The sequence below is a fragment of the Microcaecilia unicolor genome, chromosome 2, assembly GCF_901765095.1.
Source record: "Microcaecilia unicolor chromosome 2, aMicUni1.1, whole genome shotgun sequence".
Lineage (NCBI taxonomy): Eukaryota > Metazoa > Chordata > Amphibia > Gymnophiona > Siphonopidae > Microcaecilia > Microcaecilia unicolor.
In genome coordinates, this window is record NC_044032.1 from 574003603 (window position 1) to 574021289 (window position 17687).

Here is a 17687-nt window from a genome sequence, read left to right on the forward strand (position 1 = left end):
TTCCAAACTACACTGTTGTGTCGGTTGGGATAGTAAGCCTGGTTACGTAGAGTGTGCACTGCTGTGCGACTGTGTTGATCATGATTTTTAATGAAAATAGCTTTAGTAAGCTAGAGAGTGTCAGAAAATATGAAAATGACAGTTGTATGACTGAATGTGAATGCAAATTGATGCATCTGCTAGGAATCAGAGAGCCAACGTGGCTGATAGGAGGCTCTACAGGGAATAGGTGTGTGTATAAAAAAAAAGCAGTTTATATGAGTACTGATATAAAACTACTTCTGCTAGAAATTATTAAATTAACTAGCAGAGAACAGTTTTTAATCCAACTGAGCTGCCAGTTAAAAACAAACAGATTAGCTAAACAAACGGACTAGCTCTGGTGATTGAAGAACTGTTCAGTATTAACAGTTTGAAAAGGCTGAATTATTATTTCTCTTGTGAGCAGCTTAAGTCATGTTAGAGTTTAGCTAAAGGCAGTTTACTCTGCTTGATAGAGATTTCTCTGCCAGTTAGGTGGCAGCCCATAGAACCTGGAGAAGGCAGTATCTCAAGCTACATAGCCTGAGAGCTATTATTGCAATGGTAAAGAACACTGCTCAGGCTCAGGAGTAGGAGCCGCTGCTGCCCTTTTACTAAGCCGCGTAGGTGCCTACACGTGCCCAACTCACATCAATTTTGAGTTACCACTTGGCTACCGCGTGGCCATTGTGGTAATTTTATTTTTGACATGCGTCTGATACACGCACCGTAAAAATATTTTTATTTTCTGGCACACGGGTGGTAATCGGGTGATAATCGGCTTTTTACATGTGTAGACCATTACCGCCTGGTTACTGCGTGAGACCTTACTGCTAGGTCAATGACTGGTGGTAAAGTCTCAGACCTAAAATGGACGTAGGGCAATTTTCATTTTGCCGCATGTCCAGTTTTGGCAAACATTTAAAAAAGGCATTTTTTACAGGTGCGCGGAAAAATGATTCTGCACACACCCAAAACATGAGTCTGCACTACCGCAGGCCATTTTTCAGCATGCCTTTGTAAAAGGGCCCCTGAGTTAGCAATGAGCTCAAGGGTTAATAATTAAGAGACACTTTCTAAAGTGAAACAGTGCTCAAGAAAACCTGAAGTATTGATATTACCAGGCATCATTGTGGATGGTTAGCTTAGGGACCCTGAATTATTGATTTTTTTTATTGGGTAGTTAGGGCCCCCTTTACCAAGCTGAAGCAAAAGGGGGCCAGTGCTGGCATCGGTGTGTGTTTTACACCTGTGCTGAGGCCCCCTTTTACCGCAGCTGGTAAAAGGGAAGTCTTGCTTTCCTATAGGAAATGGCTGCATGGCAAGTAAAGCACTTGCTTTGTAGCCATTTTGGGGAAGAGCCCTTGCCACCACTCATTGAGGTGGCGGTGAGGGCTCTCGCATTAACCTGGTGGTATCTGGGTAGTGCGCCGCACTGCCAAATTACCGCCGGGTACACTCCGGCGCTACAAAAATGATGGCGAACTAGGGGTGGGAAGTACCGCTGGGCTGCTTCTGTAGCCCGGCGGTACTTCCTGTATAGCAATCAGCAAGCCCGCATTGGGCTTATTGCCGCTTAGTAAAAGGAGCCCTTAGTGATTATCTAGTGACTCAGACTCATAACGATTATCTTCACACTACAGAACTCATGTGTTAGTGTTAGGGTTTCTTTCCCTTTTAAGTTATTTAAAGGTAGGGAGTAGCACTGTGAAGAGAAGAAGAGAACCACAGAGTATGTGCACCGGCAGTGAGGAGAGCTAGCAAATGCAAGCAATCACCTAGCTGGTGAAGACAGGTTAAAAAAAATTTTTTTTTCAGAGATTGAGCAAAACAATACATTTAGGACTCACTACTAATATGAGGAAAAGACATGAATACATAAGCACCAAAGTAACTTATATACTGTAGAGACTAATTTGTTAATGAGAAACGCTTAGAAGTTTTATTTGATTTAGTTAGGTGACATTTGTACTCAGATAGGAAACATTATTTATTAGGAGCTTCTGCGACGTACTAGGTAATTTAATAAAAGTCAATTGTTATTTGTATGCATGACTAAGTTTCATTGCTAAAGGTTACTGTTTTTGTTACCTAGTAACCATTTGTTGATCCATTCACCATCATTCTAAAGCAAGATTGCCAAAAACATCATTTGACGTCACTGTGACATTTATTAAGGGAAACCACAATCTTCCTGAATAATTGGGTGGCATGGTACATAAGTACAAATTCCCCCTCAATCACTGGTGCAGATGTCCAAATTAGCAGTTAGCTGACACTCCTGCCTTGGAGCAGTTACAAGTGCTGATGTCATAAGTATTTAAGTATTGCCATATTGGGACAGACCGAAGGTCCATCAAGCCCAGCATCCTGTTTCCAACAGAGGCCAATCCAGGCCACAAGTACCTGGCAAGATCTCAAAACTGTACAATACACATTGAGTGAAGAAATATTTTCTCTGATTCATTTTAAATTTACTACTTTGTAGCTTGAGTGCATGCCCCCTAGTCCTAATATTTTTGGAAAAGAGTAAACAAGCGATTCGTGTCTACCCGTTCCACTCCACTCATTATTTTATAGTCTTCTATCAAATCTCCCCTTAGCTGTCTTTTCTCAAAGCTTTAAGAGCCCTAGCCGCTTTAGCCTTTCCTCATAGGGAAGTCGTCCTATCCCCTTTATCATTTTCATCACCCTTCTCTGTTCCTTTTCTAATTTCACTATATCTTTTTTGAGATGCGTTGACCAGAATTGAACACAATATTCGAGATGCAATCACACCATGGAGCGATACAAAGGCATTATAAGATTCTCATTTTTGTTTTCCATTCTTTTCCTAATAATACCTAACATTCTATTTGCTTTCTTAGCCGCCGCCGCCGCACACTGAGCAGAGTGTTTCAACGTATCATCAACAATGATGCCTAGATCCTTTTCCTGGTCGGTGACTCCTAATGTGGAATCTTGCATTACATAATTCGGGTTCCTCTTTCCCACAAGCATCACCTTGCACTTGCTCGCATTAAACGTCATCTGCCATTTAGATGCCCAGTCTCCTAGTCTTGTAAGGTCCTCTTGTAATTTTTCACAATCCTCTTGCGATTTAACAACTTTGAATAACTTTGTGTCATCAACAAATTTAATTACCTCACTAGTTACTCTCATCTCTAGATCATTTATAAATATGTTAAAAAGCAGAGGTCCCAGCACAGACCCCTGGGGAACCCCACTATTTACCCTTCTCCATTGAGAATACTGACCGTTTAACCCTACTCTCTGTTTTCTGTCTTTTAACCAGTTTTTAATTCACAATAGGATACTTCATCCTATCCCATGACTCTCCAATTTCCTCTGGAGTCTTTCATGAGGTACTTTGTCAAACGCCTTCTGAAAATCCAGATACACAATCCACCTTATAATTGAAAGAGAAAAACGCCTAGATTTCGACCCAAATCGGGAGATAGACGTTTATCTCACAAAAACAAATAAATTGGTATAATGGAAAGCCGATTTTGGACGTTTTCAACTGCACTCCATCGCGGAAGCATACAAAGTTGACGGGGGCGTGTCGGAGGCGTGGCGAAGGTGGAACTGGGGCGTGGTTATCGGCCGAGGAGAGATGGACGCCTTTCGCCGATAATGGAAAAAAGTATGCGTTTGTAGCTAGAATTTAGGGCACTTTTCCTGGACCCTGTTTTTTCCACGAATAAGGCCCCAAAAAGTGCCCTAAATGACCAGATTACCCCCAGAGGAAATCGGGGATGACCTCCCCTGACTCCCCCAGTGGTCATTAACCCCCTCCTACCACAAAAAATGATGTTTCACAACTTTTTATTTTCACCCTCAAATGTCATACCCACCTCCCTGGCAGCAGTATGCAGGTCCCTGGAGCAGTTGTTAGGGGGTGCAGTGGACTTCAGGCAGGTGGACCAGGCCCATCCCCCCCTACCTGTTACAATTGTGCTGCTTAATGCTTAGTCGTCCAACCCCCCCAAACCCACTGTACCCACATGTAGGTGCCCCCCCTTCACCCCTTAGGGCTATAGTAATGGTGTAGACTTGTGGGCAGTGGGTTTTGAGGGGGATTTGGGGGGCTCAACACACAAGGGAAGGGTGCTATGCACCTGGGAGCTCTTTTACCTTTTTTTTTGTTTTTGTAAAAGTGCCCCCTAGGGTGCCCGGTTGGTGTCCTGGCATGTGAGGGGGACCAGTGCACTACGAATCCTGGCCCCTCCCACGAACAAATGCCTTGGATTTATTCGTTTTTGAGCTGGGCGCTTTCATTTTCCATTATCACTGAAAAACAAAAACGCCCAGCTCACAAATTGTCGAATAAAACATGGACGTCTATTGTTTTCGAAAATGCGGTTCGGTCCGCCCCTTCACGGACCCGTTCTCGGAGATAAACACCCATGGAGATAGACGTTTTCGTTCAATTATGCCCCTCCACATCAACCGGCTCCCCTTTATCCACATGTTTGTTCAGCCCTTCAAAGAAATGTAGTAGATTGGTGAGGCAAGATTTCCCTTCACTAAATCCATGTTGACTTTGTCTCATGAATCCATGCTTTTGAATATGCTCACTAATTTTGTTCTTCATAATAGTGTTTACTATTTTTCCCAGCACCGACGTCAGGCTCACTGGTCTATAACTTCCCAGATCTTCTCTGGAACCTTTTTAAAAAATGAAAATGTGTATTGTCATTGTAAAATTAGCAAAACATGCATACTTTTCTGGCCTGCTCAAAACATACCCCCAACATGCCCCTTCACAAATTGTGCGTACTGTGACTTTCACTTGTATAGTGTAGTTTTCTAAAATCACCACCCTTGATAGGACATTTATATATATATAAGTACCGCATGAGCCTTCAATTAAGGCCTTCTTGTTGATCTGGGACCATTTATTCATTCAGATTTTTGAATCACAAATTCCAAACATTCTTGAGGTGATGTACACATACCCTAACAAAAAATCATAACAAAATACAATAGATAATCTAAAATTGCATGAAATATGCTAATCTAATAAGTCAACCAATGTTATAAGAAATAAAAAATGATTTACAACAAATATAGACACAGGTACTCGTTTTGTTGAGGACATATAGGGGCTCATTTTCAAAAGAGAAAAGTGTCCAAAAAGTGGCACAAAGCGGCAGATGAACTTTTTTTTTATTTTTTTTTTTGCCAAAACATCCATAGCTTGAAGTCTCAGCAGTCACTCTGAAGAATCAGCTGCAGCAAGCAGGTCAGTGGCAGTGGGCAGGAAAGAGTATATCAAATTGACAGAAACTTAAACTTAGGCATGTATTTAGGGTGCAAATTTTATATACACATTTATGTGAGTATTGCATGTATATATTGCCATCTATTTTATAGAATTGCCCCTATAGTGCCTCTGAAAATTCATACAGACTGCTCTGGCACTATCTAGGGTGAGGGTGGAGCTTGGATTATCTGCCTAACTGTACAGATAGTTGATGATACTTGCCACTATTATTATAGCTATGCAGATAACAGCAAAATGGCTGTCCTAACTTAATGAATGTAAAGGCTCTCAGTCTACTTCCTCGATATGATCAACTCAACACAATTAGTAGACGTGTAATGTTCAATTGAATATAAATAAGTAGGGAGAAAATGCCTTACTGGTCACTGGGTCATATCTCCCTGGCCTTCAAACAGGTATGTAAATGAAACCCATGTGTGACTGTTTGTAATCATCGACAAAAAAGCCCCTCCTACCTATCACTATGTTTGCATCTTTTTTTCAAAAATTTTCTAAACTCAGTGCTGACACTGAAAAATCCTATAAAGAGCGACTAGCGATTGGCACAAAGCTCACAGTATGTAGTACCACTTACTTTAAAGCTCATTGGACCCCAACAGGCACCTATTTCGCTGCCGCTTTCTCAAGGGATCTGAGCCAGTGGGCACGTAATACCTTCGTGCTTAACGCTAATGTTGCCAACTTAAACCACGTAGCAATATACATGGTGAGGCAAAAAAAAAGGGTAAGGGGTCCTTTTACAAAGCTATGGTAAAAAGTGGCCTGTGGTAGTGTGGGCACATCTTTTAGGTGCACACTGGGCCAGTTTTACCGTGGCTGGGAAAAAAAAGCTATTTTTAATGGGCCAGAAAATTTTACAGATTTATTTGTTGTTACTATCTATGTTTATGTGCCGAGTAGGATGAGATTATCTTTAAATACAGTGGAGTTACAGACTTTTTAGTGTGACTGCTCAATGATTTTCACATGTACAAAAATGTTTGCACTGTAAAACTACCATGATTTGAAAAAAAAAAAAAAAGGAGGACCAGCTTATTATTAATGACATCACAGTGACATAGACTTTTATCTGGAGAGCAATATCAGAGGCTTATCACAAGCTCCACCCAAAGTCGCAAACAATCACCCAACTCAAGGAAGTGCTGCAAATGATCTGGGACAGCCTGACACAGGGACCAATCAACAAGGCTGTTAAGGGCTTCCCAAAGCAACCGATGGCCTGTGTTTAAAGCTGGGGGTAGACGTTTGTGAATTGTACTGTTTGAATGTGTTATTTTACTGTGTTTTAGCTCAAACATTTTTAATGCTCAAAAATCACTAGGTAGTAACGCTAAAATGTCAGTAACATCAACATAGCTTAAAATAATTAAATGTTGTTTAAGTACATAACTTTTTTCATTTAACTTCAAAGCGGTTGCTTAGAAAATAGCAAAAAATTCTAGGGGGTTACTTTTTTTTGCCTCACCTTGAAGGTGGTGGCTGAATGGGATAGACTGCACATGTCAATAAATGCTCCCTGATAAATCAGAAATCAACCCCACAGTCTATGGTGTATAGTAATAGTACAACAAAATAGAACCAAGACTATTAACTGCTGGTAAAACACATCTATTAATACTAGAAACCCAAACAATGAGCTCAAAATTGTGTCTCTGTTTTCAAAATATTGTTTCTCAAGGGTTTATTTGTGTTTTTTTAATTTTTTGAGAGTACCCTCAGCAATAACCACTGTTTTTTAGGCAATACTGTTTTATTGCCAAGTGGCATAGCACCTCTTTCATCGGGCTACTCTCTTATTTTTTCAAACGTGCTATACTTAATGTGCTCAGTGCTTAGTGCTGCTACTCAATAGACCAAAATAAAAAACGCAAAACTTATCTGAAAAACATCATTGACGACTGTCTTCACGCTCATTTAAACATAAATGAGACCGATTGGCCAGCTTCCCCTGGAAACGCCCGACACCACGGGTTTCAAGAAATCTTTCATCAGGGACTTGGGTTAAAGCCAAACATGACACTCAGCGTGGAGCCGCCTTCTCCTCACATCGCTTCTCTTAACAGATCTTATATTGCACTAATGCAGCTTTTTAATGCTCCCTGGCATTTCCTGATTTGTTTCCTCCTTTGGCTGTAGCGGACCAATGCTGCAACTATAACCTCCTTGTTTTCTAGCTCCTGCAGCTGACTCTGCCTCTCTTTCATTGTACACACCAGTAGCGTACCAAGGGCAGGGCGGTAGGGGCAGTCCACCTCGGGTGCAGGCAGCAAGGGGGTGCGCAGAGCAGGTGCGAGGCTGTTGGCTTTACGGATCCCCTGCCCCCTCTAACGTTACTTCCTGTTCTGGGGCAGGGGACTAGCAGAGCTGACAACTGCGCACCTGCTGCGCACACCCCCTTGCTGAGAGGAAAGGTGTGGTGATGCGCTTTGGGGGTGTGTGTGTGATGCAGTTCGGGAGCGGGTGATGTGCCGAGGGTATGTGTGATGCTCTTCGGGGGGGGGGGGGGGGTGCAACGGTGACCTGCCCCAGGTGCCAAACAGGCTAGGAACACCACAGGTACACACAGGGTCAGATAAAGAAGTTGTTATTTCCTCCTTTTGGCTTGCACAGCTATTGCTGCTGTTTTATTCTGGTTCCTATGCTAAATTCTGCATAGATCATGAAGAATTCTATGTAGGAGGGGAAGATGTGCAGAATTACCATGAGTTATCTGTTTTTCTGCTGTAATAGTGAAAGTTAATAGTTACAAATCCAGGAAGCCATTGTTATTTTCACCTTTATTACCTGACTTCAGTCAAATTCTTCTTTTAGTTGGAATATGTGTTTCGTGAAAAGATGAGAACTGGAGGATATTTTACTCTAAGGCAGATGTTCAAAAACAATGACCCTGAGGGTAAAGGCCAGGTCAACAGGTATGTACCTACTCAAACACAGGACCTGAGAGACACATTGACCAAAACAATGTTTTATGAACACTAAAAACTGTGTGTTAATTTAGCATCTTATAAATCCCATTTAACATAGAATGTAGAGATCAACGTCCAGGATGGGATGAGTCAGGTCTGGTTTGTATTTTAGCAAAGGGTCTGCCAACACAGAGCTTTTTCTACAATACTTTCATGAGTGTGTGTGTATTTCCTGGCATGTGCAGCAGTAGCAGCCATTTCACAAAGATACACGTTGAAAAAATGAACAGTATGATCCAACAGCTTCCTTTTGGAGGTGGTGGCACTACACGTGGAAGTGTCGATTTCACATCTGCCACATCAAAGTGGTGATTTCACAAATTCCACTTGTATCTGGTACCAGTGGCGTAGCCAGACCTTAGTGGGAGGGGAGTCCAGAGCCCAAGGTGGGGGTGCACATTTTAGCCCGTCTCCCCCAGCTGCTGCCCCTCCCATGCCACTTCTGACCCCCTCCCCCCACCGCCGCCGCCGCAAGGTACCTTTGCTGGCGGGGGTCCCCAACCGAAGTCTTCAGTGCCGGTCTCTGGCGCGCTGCGTTAGTTGCTGATCTGTGCTTTTTTGAGTCCTGATGTCCTGCATGTTCCTTTAAGTGAAACTGAGCATGCGAACGTGGCACTCCGGAGACCAGCGTTGAATAAGGCTTCAGCTGGCAGAGGTTGGGGACCCCTGGCAGCAAAACCAGGGGCCTGGAATAAATCTGTGGGGGCACAGGCCCCCGGGGCCCCACCTAGCTACGCCCCTATCTGGTACCACTTCCACATGTAGCTGCTCCATTTTAGAAGCCTACATGTGTAAGTTCTGCCAATTAATGAAGGTGGAAATAAACCCCCTTAATCCCTCATACAAAGTCCTGGCCAAAACAAGCACTTTTGTAAAACCTATGCCTGCCTTTGAGCTCGTGTAAAATACAACATGGGCATTTTCCCTCGTACACATCTTTTCACTGCCCAAGTCTTGCCCAAACTATACCCAAATCATGGCCTCTTGAAATCTCTGTGTGGTGTAAAGATCCACATACATGTAGGACAGCCTTTTTTCTGTCCTAAGTTATGCAGATCCTTATCCTGATATATTACTGAATGTAAATACCTACAGAAGGTGATCTCTCCACAGGAGAAATGAGAGTCAAATAGATGAACAGTGGATGCATAAAAGAAGTCCTCTCGCAAATGGTGTTTCCTAAACAAGGTCTTTATTTAAAGTGGAGGAGTGGCCTAGTGGTTAGGGTGGTGGACTTTGGTCCTGAGGAACTGAGTTCAATTCCCGGCACAGGCAGCTCCTTGTGACTCTGGGCAAGTCACTTAACCCTTCATTGCCCCATGTAAGCCACATTGAGCCTGCCATGAGTGGGAAAGTGTGGGGTACAAATGTAACAAAAATAAATAATCAATAAAAATGACCCGACATGAGGCAGGCCACTACGGCCAAAACACAATTTGTGTCAGGTTGTTTTTATTGATTTGAATAAAGACCTTGTTTAGGAAACACCATTTGGGAGAGGACTTCTTTTTTGGATCCACTGTTTGTCTATTTGACTCACATATATTACTGAATGTTCCAGCTCCTCCTCAGCTCTGCTCATGGACTGTACTGGCAGTGCCACAGTGATCAGAGGAAATATTCAGTGGCATTATCTGGTTAGTGCTACTCAATATGGGGTTCACCAGGACTTCTTATCTGGGTAGCTACCCAGATAATCTCTTTTGAAAATCAGCCCCTGAGTGTTTATTGATGTTTTTGCACCACAGGTGCTATTGCTGGGTTTCATAACTGGTAGAATCAAGTGTGTATGCTTCTGTCACTTGGAAGTCATCTGAACAGAAAAGGTGCAAAATGAAGGATACAAGACAAGCCAAGAGAGTGGTGAGAGAGCACTAGGTGAAGTGATGTTTTTCTAGTGTTTATTCACTAAACAAAATTAACATAAATGTTTATTGGAGGTGTCTTATTGGTGTTTATCTTTTAAAAACTAAAATTAGAAGTCCTACTTATAAATGTCAAAGTATGTGTACACCTAATTATAAATAGGACTTTATATTTGATTTTACAGAGATGTGCTACTTATGTTGCTGACCAAATTTTTGGGCCGCTTCATTAGCTCCAAGCAGTATCATCAGCTTCTCTTCAGGTATGTCAGCAGAAGAATGCTAGAAAAGAAGGCATGATCGTATGTATCAAGTAAACCAATTTGATTTTCTATAGTGCATTTCTCCAGATGAGGTTCCAGTCTAGAGATGGGAGTAACTAGTGAAGAAATTAAATTTGCTGATGACACAAAGTTATTCAAAGTTGTTAAATTGCGAGAGGATTGTGAAAAATTACAAGAGGACCTTACGAGACTGGGAGACTGGGCATCTAAATGGCAAATGACGTTTAATGTGAGCAAGTGCAAAGTGATGCATGTGGGCAGGGCCGTGCCAAGGGTCTCTGGTGCCCCCCTGCAGACTATCAGTTGGCGCCCCCCCCCCCCCCAGTTTGGCACAAGATGCAAAGGAAATAGGAGCTGAAAGATGGAGTGCAGATCTTTTCAAGAAGGCATACCGTAATCATCCATCTTAAACACTAAATAATAACACTACACAGGATCTATCCCTCCCCATCTTCAAATCCTTGCTTAAAGCCCACCTCTTCAATGTTGCTTTCGGCACCTAACCATTGGACTAACCAGGAAACCCAGATTGCCCCAATTTGATTGACTGCATTCTTGTCCCTTAAGATTGTAAGCTCCTTTGAGCAGGGACTGTCCTTCTTTGTTAACTTGTACAGCGCTGCATAACCATAGTAGCGCTTTAGAAATGTTAAATAGTAGTAGTACTATACAAAACCGAAAGCCTATCACATGATTGATTACCCTCCTTGCTACCTATATTTAAGCACTACCACTTCAAACCTCATGTCGAATAGAATCTCTCTATAGCAGATGACTACTGCTTATCATTTAAAATCCATTTTATTACTCATCAGCTTATCTTCCTTGTTCCTTTCCTCCTGCCTTGGTCTCCCCTCCTCCTCCCCCCCCCCCCCCCACAGAAATTTCCTCCTTGTTTTTCCAATCTTTCTCTTTGCCTTTCTGTTCCAACAGTTCTTATTTTCCTTTCCTGCCCTTACTCTCCCCCTCCTTCATTCCTCCCTGATTCTAGCTTGTTCTCCACCCCCCCCCCCCCCACAGAAATTTCCTTGCCTGCCTTGTCTTTCTTTTCTTCTTCCCCAGCTGGCCTGGTGGTTCCAGTTCCCCCACCCAACCTGCAGCCTCAAATGTACTTAAAGTAGGCCCACCACGCCACGCCAGCCAGCAGCCATTATAATGAAAAGTACAACAACAAGGGCAGGCAAAACCTTACCAATGATGTCCAGTCCACGCCACTGCCACAGAACAGCAGCGGATCCAAGCAGCGCGGTGCCGGCTCGCCTATCCTCTCTCCTGTAGGGCAGCACTAACGTGGCGTCGGCACTCGGCTCGGCAACACCCCTCCCCCCATAGGCGGTCGGTGGCCCAACTGTTTGGGGAGGCTAAAGGGGCGGGGTTAGGGGTGGGGCTGGGGTGGAGCTTAAATCCATAATTGTCTGATCACACACAGAAAAAAAAAATAAATGTCACAATTAATACCTTTTATTAAATTTAGATATTAGTTATGTATCATATGTCAAAGAATAAAGTGGTTGCTCAAAGCATATTCTAAGCACAATCGCTCAACTGCAAAACACTATGCACAACTTTGTGCAAAAACACACTCAGAACCTTACTGTACCATAAATATTACACTGGGCAGAAACTAATACACCAATATACCACCCATACGGAAAATGCAGACCGTCAACAATATTGAAACAAGGGATCATAATATCACAATTCTCATGTAGAGCCACAAAACATCCTAATTCATGTTTAATGTGGGATAAAATGTCATAAATAAGTAAATAAACTTTTAATGTTGAACACCTAATTCTCAAAGTGGACATATTCCAAACACTATAATGAAAATAAAATGATCTTTTCTACCTTTGTTGTCTGGTGACTTTGTTTTTCTGATTGTGCTGGCCCAGTATCCGATTCTGCTGCTATCTGTCCTCTTAACTCCGTTTCCAGGGCTTCCTTATTTGTTTACTTTCCGCCTTTCTTCTTCATTTCTTGTCCTCTGCAAACTTGACTGTCCAGTGGATCCAGCTTTTGCCTATTTTCTTCATCCATGTGCAGTTTTTCTACTCTCTTCCTTTTCCATCATCTCATCTCCTTCCTCACTCCACCCTCCCCTCCATCCACCCATGTCCAGCAACTCTCTTCTCCCCTGCCCTCTCCTCTCCCCTTCATCCACCATGTGCAGCAACCCTCCTCTCCCCTCCATCCACCCATGTCCAGCAACCCTCCTCTCCCCTGCCCTCTCCTCTCCCCTTCATCCACCATGTGCAGCAACCCTCCTCTCCCCATGTCCAGCAACCCTCCTCTCCCATGTCCAGCAACCCTCCTCTCCCCTGCCCTCTCCTTTCCCCTTCTTCCACCATGTGCAGCAACCCTCCTCTCCCCTTACCTCCATCTACCCATGTCTAGCAACTCTCCTCTCCTCTGCCCTCTCCTCTCCCCTTCATCCACCATGTGCAGCAACCCTCCTCTCCCCATGTCCAGCAACCCTCCTCTCCCATGCCCTCTCCTTTCCCCTTCATCCACCATGTGCAGCAACCCTCCTCTCCCCTTCCCTCCATCTACCCATGTCCAGCAACCCTCCTTTCCCCTGCCCTCTCCTCTCCCCTTCTTCCACCATGTGCAGCAACCTCCTCTCCCCTTCCCTCCATCTACACATGTCCAGCAACCCTCCTCTCCCCTGCCCTCTCCTCTCCCCTTCTTCCACCATGTGCAGCAACCCTCCTCTCCCCTTCCCTCCATCTACCCATGTCCAGCAACCCTCCTTTCCCCTGCCCTCTCCTCTCCCCTTCTTCCACCATGTGCAGCAACCCTCCTCTCCCCTTCCCTCCATCTACCCATGTCCAGCAACCCTCCTTTCCCCTGCCCTCTCCTCTCCCCTTCTTCCACCATGTGCAGCAACCCTCCTCTCCCCTTCCCTCCATCTATCCATGTCCAGCAACCCTCCTTTCCCCTGCCCTCTCCTCTCCCCTTCTTCCACCATGTGCAGCAACCCTCCTCTCCCCTTCCCTCCATCTACCCATGTCCAGCAACCCTCCTTTCCCCTGCCCTCTCCTCTCCCCTTCTTCCACCATGTGCAGCAACCTCCTCTCCCCTTCCCTCCATCTACCCATGTCCAGCAACCCTCCTTTCCCCTGCCCTCTCCTCTCCCCTTCTTCCACCATGTGCAGCAACCCTTCCTCTCCCCTTCCCTCCATCTACCCATGTCCAGCAACCCTCCTTTCCCCTGCCCTCTCCTCTCCCCTTCTTCCACCATGTGCAGCAACCCTCCTCTCCCCTTCCCTCCATCTACCCATGTCCAGCAACCCTCCTTTCCCCTGCCCTCTCCTCTCCCCTTCTTCCACCATGTGCAGCAACCCTCCTCTCCTCTCCCGTCTGCCCTCGTTTCCTTCCGTCGCCGCCGTACCTTTAAATATTATATTTTTGCTGGAGTCGCGGGCAGCACCGGCATTGAAGGCATCAGCAGGCTCATCGCGCTTCCAGCAGCCTTCCCTCGCAAGTCGGATGATGGCTCCGCCCTCTTCTGACGTATTTCCTGTTTCTATGAGGGCGGAGCCATCATCCGACTTGCGAGGGAAGGCTGCTGGAAGCGCGATGAGCCTGCTGATGCCTTCAATGCCGGTGCTGCCCGCAACTTCAGCAAAAATATAATATTTAAAGGTACGGAGGGCGGCGGGGGGGCGGGGCAGTGGCGGGCTAGCCTCCCCAAGCCTCTTATACGGGGCGCCTATGCCCCCCCCCAAAGTCCTCCAGAGTTGGACTGCCTGCGAGGCTCCAAGCGCAAGCGTTGAAGAGCTGGGGGGCGGTGCTAACAGTCACCAATGGAACGAGGCAGCGCTGCGCACGGGAAGGCAGCAACCAGAGCCAGCAGCGGCACATGCGCATATAGGCGCCAACGCGACTACGCGAGAGAGGTGAGGTTTACATTTATATTTTTTAATTGACTCGGCCGGCGGCGGCGCCCCTGAAAGGCAGGCGCCCCCCTGCCATGCTTACCCTGCTGAGTGGGTTAGCACGGCCCTGCATGTGGGAAAGAGAAACCTGAACTATAGCTACATAATGCAGTGGAGGAGTGGCCTAGTGGTTAGGGTGGTGGACTTTGGTCCTAGGGAACTGAGGAACTGAGTTTGATTCCCTCTTCAGGCACAGGCAGCTCCTTGTGACTCTGGGCAAGTCACTTAACCCTCCATTGCTCCATGTAAGCCGCATTGAGCCTGCCATGAGTGGGAAAGTGTGGGGTACAAATGTAAAAAAAAGAATATATACAAATAATGCAAGGTTCCACATTAGGAGTCACCAACCAAGAAAGGGATCTCGGCATCATTGTTAATGATACGTTGAAACCCTCTGCTCAGTGTGCTGCGGTGGCTAAGAAAGCAAACAGAATGTTAGGTATTATTAGGAAAGGAATGGAACACAAAAATGAGGACGTTACAGTGCCTTTGTATCGCTCCATGGTATAACTGCACTTCAAATATTGTGTTGAAGTCTGGTCACCGCATCTCAAAACAGATTTAGTGGAATTAGAAAAGGTACAGAGAAGGGCAACGAAAATGATAAAGGGGATGGGATGACTTCCCTATGAGGAAATGCTGAAGCATCTAGGGCTCTTCAGCTTGGAGAAGACGGCTGAGGGGAGATATAATAGAGGTCTATAAAATTATGAGTGGAGTGGAACGGGTAGACGTGAATCGTTTGTTTACTCTTTCCAAAAATACTAGGACTAGGGGGCATTCGATGAAGCTACAAAGTAGTAAATTTAATATGAATTGGAGAAATGTTTTCTTCACTCAACGTGTAATTAAACTCTGGAATTCGTTGCCAGAGAATGTGGTAAAGGCGGTTAGCTTAGCAGAGTTTTAAAAAGGTCTGGATGCCTTTCTAAAGGAAAAGTCCATAGACCATTATTAAATTGACTTGGGGAAAATCCACTGTTATTTCTTGGATAAGCAGCATAAAATGTATTTAACTTTTTTGGGATCTTGCCAGATATTTGTGACCTTGTGATTGGCCACTGTTGGAAACAGGATGCTGGGCTTGATGGACCTTTTGTCTGTCCCAGTGTGGCAATACTTATGTACTTATGTAAATGCATTTTCAGTCATTCGCAGGGTGAAAACCCATTTACTGATTACATGCTGACCCTGAAAGAGAGAGAAGAGAGGGAACAAGACCATCGCCAGAATTGTTGTCACAGGTTTGGATGGTGAGCCCTTGGACTGTCACCGAGCTCCCAACCTGGAGTTCAGAAGGGTCCCAACAGATGGCTGATGAGTCACTTGCAAAGGAGAGGAGACTAACAGATGGCTCTAAAAAGAGCTCTTGGGGGCAGGCCCGGCAGCAGCGGGCCCTGAATTGGCTCTGAGAAAAGCCTTGGGGGCAGGACTGGCAGGACCGGGTCCTGGGTTGGCTCTGAGAAGAGCCCTTGAGACAGGGCAGGATACTGGAATGCAGGACTGGACACCAGTCCTCTGAGGCAGGGTTCGAGACCAGAACACAGGACAAGGCTAGAGATGGAACACTACGGTTGAGACAGGAACTCAGAAGCTAGACTGGAGGCAGTACACTTGAGGCTGGGCTGAAGACAGGACTCTTGAGGCTGGGCTGGGCAATGCTAATCAGGAAGCAGCAGAGCAGTTGTGAAGGTAAGGTAGGGGAGGTTGTATCACCATAAGTGCCTCCGCAGAGGGAACATCATCCAGGAATGTCGGCGTCCTGCCCAAGGCTGCTGGTCCTTTAAATTCAGTGCTTTGGCACGCATATTATGCGCCTGGGAGAGCCAGCTCCACCCATGCCCCTCCCATGCTCCACCCATGCAAATGTCCCTCTTGCAATTATGCGCTATTCTACTTACATGCACTCTTACAGAATAGGATTTAGATGTTTTGCATCACTTATGCACATATGCACACTTACCCAGGAGTGTGACTGTATTCTGTACACTTACATGTTCAAGTGGCGCATGAATTTGGGTGCCCTGTTATAGAATCACCCTTCCCATGTGTGCGTTAAAACTTCCTGTGCAACTTGCAGGCTGTTTGAAAACTGCCCCCTTATTATAGAACTGGTTGGAAACCTGAGCAACTAGAACTCCCGTTACTCCCCCAGTGGTCACTAACCTCCTCCCACTCTCAAAAAAACATCTTTAGAAATATGTCGTGCCAGCCTTAGATGTCATAATCAGGTCCATGACAGCGCATGCAGGTCCCAGGAGCAGTTTTAGTGGGTACTGCAGTGCACTTCAGACAGGTGGACCCAGGCCCATACCCCCCCCCCCCCACCTGTTACATTTGTGGAGGAAACTTTACCTCCCTAGCAAGTCTTGATGTGACAATTGGAATATTGGAATAATTGAAATCACCCCTTATTATTGTGTTGCCAAATTTGTTAGATTCTTTCATTTCTTTTAATACTTCATCATTTATGTGTTCATTCTGGCCAGGCAAACAGTAATATTCCTCTATAATTATTCTTTTTCCCTTCACACATGGAATTTCTATCCATAAAAATTCCATGGTACATTCTGTTTCCCATTGGAGTGCGGGGTAAATACTCTGTGTTGGCATTTGGGGTGTGCAGAGCCTGGGCTCTTTCATTAATACTTAGAGACCATGGGTCAATTTTAGTAAGCAGTGGAAAAGGTTTGGGAACCACTGGTATAGACCTAAAAGTTTCTGTATTAATTTTTATACATATAAGTGCCAGCTTGCAGGAGCAGGTGCATAGGTTGACAGAACTTCCCCATTCCCACAATGCCACCCCAACATTAACAATATTGTCCCTTGAAACCCCCTAACAAAGGTATCAGCTTCACTTGCACTTTCCAACAACATAAACTTCCATGAAAACCTCTGCATCTTCCCAACACTGACATGACCCCCCCACCATCCCCACACCTTCCCAATGAATACATAAGCCCCTCATCTCTGCACCCCAGACTCTTATCCCTGACCCTCTGCCAGGTCTTACAGGGGAGAGGGTCAGAGGTTCTGGTCTCATCTGGCACTGGGTTCAAAATGATGCCAACCAAATTCTAGTGGTAGACTTGTGGTATTACTGATAGTAAAAACTGCCAAATAAGGGTACTTTATGCCTTTATTTGGCAGCTTAAACCCTACCAGTAGTACTCCAAGAGGTCAACTGCTGCCATTTTGAACTCGGCACCAGAAGGGGAGGAGTGACTGGAGTTCAGTTCTACCATTCTACCTCCTATTAGACAGCAGGGAGACCTCTGGTAAGAACTGTGGGAGGGTCAGAGTGGGAATTCTCTTTG

At 45.1% G+C, this 17687-nt stretch overlaps 1 protein-coding gene across 1 annotated transcript in view; it reads left to right on the plus strand.

The window, feature by feature from the left end:
* The window catches only part of LOC115462198, a 62254-nt gene that overhangs the window by 34264 nt on the left and 10303 nt on the right, over positions 1–17687 (plus strand). The window contains exon 4 of the mRNA XM_030192213.1: positions 8123–8223. Within this exon, the coding sequence (XP_030048073.1) occupies positions 8123–8223 (101 nt within the window). The remainder of the gene's footprint in view (positions 1–8122; positions 8224–17687) is intronic.